This window comes from Fomitiporia mediterranea (genome assembly GCF_000271605.1).
Source record: "Fomitiporia mediterranea MF3/22 unplaced genomic scaffold FOMMEscaffold_1067, whole genome shotgun sequence".
In the NCBI taxonomy this organism is placed as follows: Eukaryota; Fungi; Basidiomycota; class Agaricomycetes; order Hymenochaetales; family Hymenochaetaceae; genus Fomitiporia; species Fomitiporia mediterranea.
This window is the reverse complement of record NW_006761452.1, coordinates 1-2,364: the sequence shown is the minus strand read 5'-3', so window position 1 is coordinate 2,364 and position 2,364 is coordinate 1. Positions and strand designations below refer to the sequence as shown.

The following is a 2,364-nucleotide window of genomic DNA, read 5'->3' as shown; positions in this document are numbered from 1 at the left end:
CTGGACGACACTTGTGAGTGAGTCGACTGAACTAGAGAGTGGAGAGAACAAAAGCGACGACATAGTGGCAGGGCAGAGAGATACGGGAGATGGGGGTCAGAGGCAAGGAGTGAAATGCAACGTGCGTCATAAATGTTTTAAGTACAAAATTTCATGTGATACTCGAGCATTACATAAGTTGAGTCGTATTTACTGATAGTTCCTTTATGAAAAATAATCATTATAATGATAATTAAGATATTTATTAAGCTTGTAATCTTACAAAAAGAACTCCTACTTATTATAAACATTTATAAAACTTTCATACAGATTATAAGTATAGAAAATGTCTTATTATTATATTATATAATAGATATAAGTCTTTCTCTTCAAATATAATACTATTATAATACTTTTACTCTTTATATAAGACTATTAAAATATATTTACCATATTATATTAATGAATAATACTGATAGAGCCTTTATAAGAACATATAAGACTGATTTTTACCTTATAATAGAGTTAAATACAGATAATTACTATATATTCTATGTATTAAACATATTGCACTTTATAATAACTATAAGATTATATATAGATTTTGACTTTTTCCTGACGGTGCACCAACAATAGAAGATATGCTGGTCATTACAGTAGACCTCACACTGATATAAATGGAGGATGAAGAGGAGGATTCCCTCTTCAATGCACTGCTACCTTGTGATTAGAGCATGCTGATGTAGGAAACTGAACCAACGAGCAAGGTTACGTTCCTGTATGAAAGTCACCGTAGCACACCTGAGCTGATACTGCACACATGGTGTTCTGGTCAGTATTGTCAAAACGCTGCACATACAGTCGGTGGACGTCCAATCTTTTGCCAGTTGCCTCATAATTGTTCCTTCAGGGACAATAGAGGAAGTGACACCACTGGATGAGTCGGTGGCTATTACGGTCGAAGGCGAGGACGAGGGTGAAATCGATGACAATGTTTCGGGTTCTCTCATCTCTGTCGATAGAGAAAAATTGAGGGCTCCCAGACAGCCAACCCTTCCTCCATTGCTCTACATCTTACAACTCACTATATCAAGATGTAGCGAGTAAGCATACGCCCCGTGGGTAATTATGGTAAGAGACCAATAATTTCTTTCAATATTGATTACTTGGAAGGGAGATAAAATAAGGGCAAACTTTAACTTACCAACTAAAGCAGAATCCGGCAATTAATCCCCACATAAATACTTCTAGCAGTGTATATGACACATAAAGTATCTGATATACTTATCACTGTTCAACGTACCACAGCGTAAAAATCAACGGTAAGTACCAGGAACGAAGCATGAGGAAGCAACTTCTTTTCCCACGCTTTTGAGCCACCAAAAGTGAACTTCTAAATATAGAATGAACGCGATGACCGTTCGTTGCACTGATCCCGATTTCCTGTCCAGTTCCTTCTTCCAGTAGATCGCTATTCGACTGTTGGCAAAAAGTTCTTAGCTATAGAAAGAGGGGAATGAGTCATAGACAGAGGATGAACCGGATGTTTCTCATTTTTCATTCACGGTTAAAAAAGGAATATATTGATTGTCAAAACGCGAGGCTCAAGCGTTGCGCTTAGTCCGTGTGCACGCTCCTTATTCCCTTTTACTATAAGTTAGGAGTACCCAGATTGAGAAAAGGCATCAAGGGACCTCCACGCTATTCACAAGCAACTATTATAATATTGACAGACTCCTCAACGTCAAATGGAAGTACTTCCTAAAGAAAAATCTATGGATAAAACCAAAACAAACAGTTGCCGTACGAGTCCTCGGCGTCATAACCCTAGATCATTCGAGGAGTCAAAAGGGAGAAGTAAAATTGTATTGTTCAAGGTCCAGATCTTACGACAATATCTCCTGACCAGAAGCATGGCTTGCACTCGACAATTCGGCTACGAAAGAACAAGAGTCATGCAAACTGCAGATAATCCAATCCATCAATCTGTAACCCCTCCCTCCTTCCTTTCCATTCTTCTCCACAGGATCAGGGTAAAGCACGAGGCAGTCCAAGAGAAGAAGAAAATAAAAATATAACCAGACCATGCACGTCAAAAAATTGCACTGCATTTCCTTGAATACTCACCGATCGTGGCCTCGGGAATAACCGCCCTTGAAAAATAGGCAATGATTAGGCCTAGAAGACAATGATTAACGAAGATGGTTAGATTAGTATTGATGTGTCTTGATGACGCTCAGACCATATCGTGAAGGCATATAAAGAGCGTGGCTGTCAAAGTCAACCAAGTCAGCACTCCCCACCACCCCCACTCCCCGCACATCCCCACTCTCCACACACACACAGCTCTCGGAACAACTTCCCCCGCCAGCGTGTCATATATAC

The 2,364-nt window shown here is 39.6% G+C and overlaps 1 protein-coding gene across 1 annotated transcript; it reads right to left on the bottom strand.

Moving 5' to 3' along the window:
• Window positions 1-747: 747 nt before the first annotated feature.
• On the bottom strand, window positions 748-989 carry FOMMEDRAFT_163882 (uncharacterized protein; the record flags this gene model as incomplete). The annotated part of the gene is made up of 2 exons (XM_007272340.1): window positions 748-791; window positions 839-989. 2 exons carry the CDS (start codon window positions 987-989, stop codon window positions 748-750), a joined length of 195 nt encoding a protein of 64 aa, XP_007272402.1.
• Window positions 990-2,364: the final 1,375 nt, after the last annotated feature.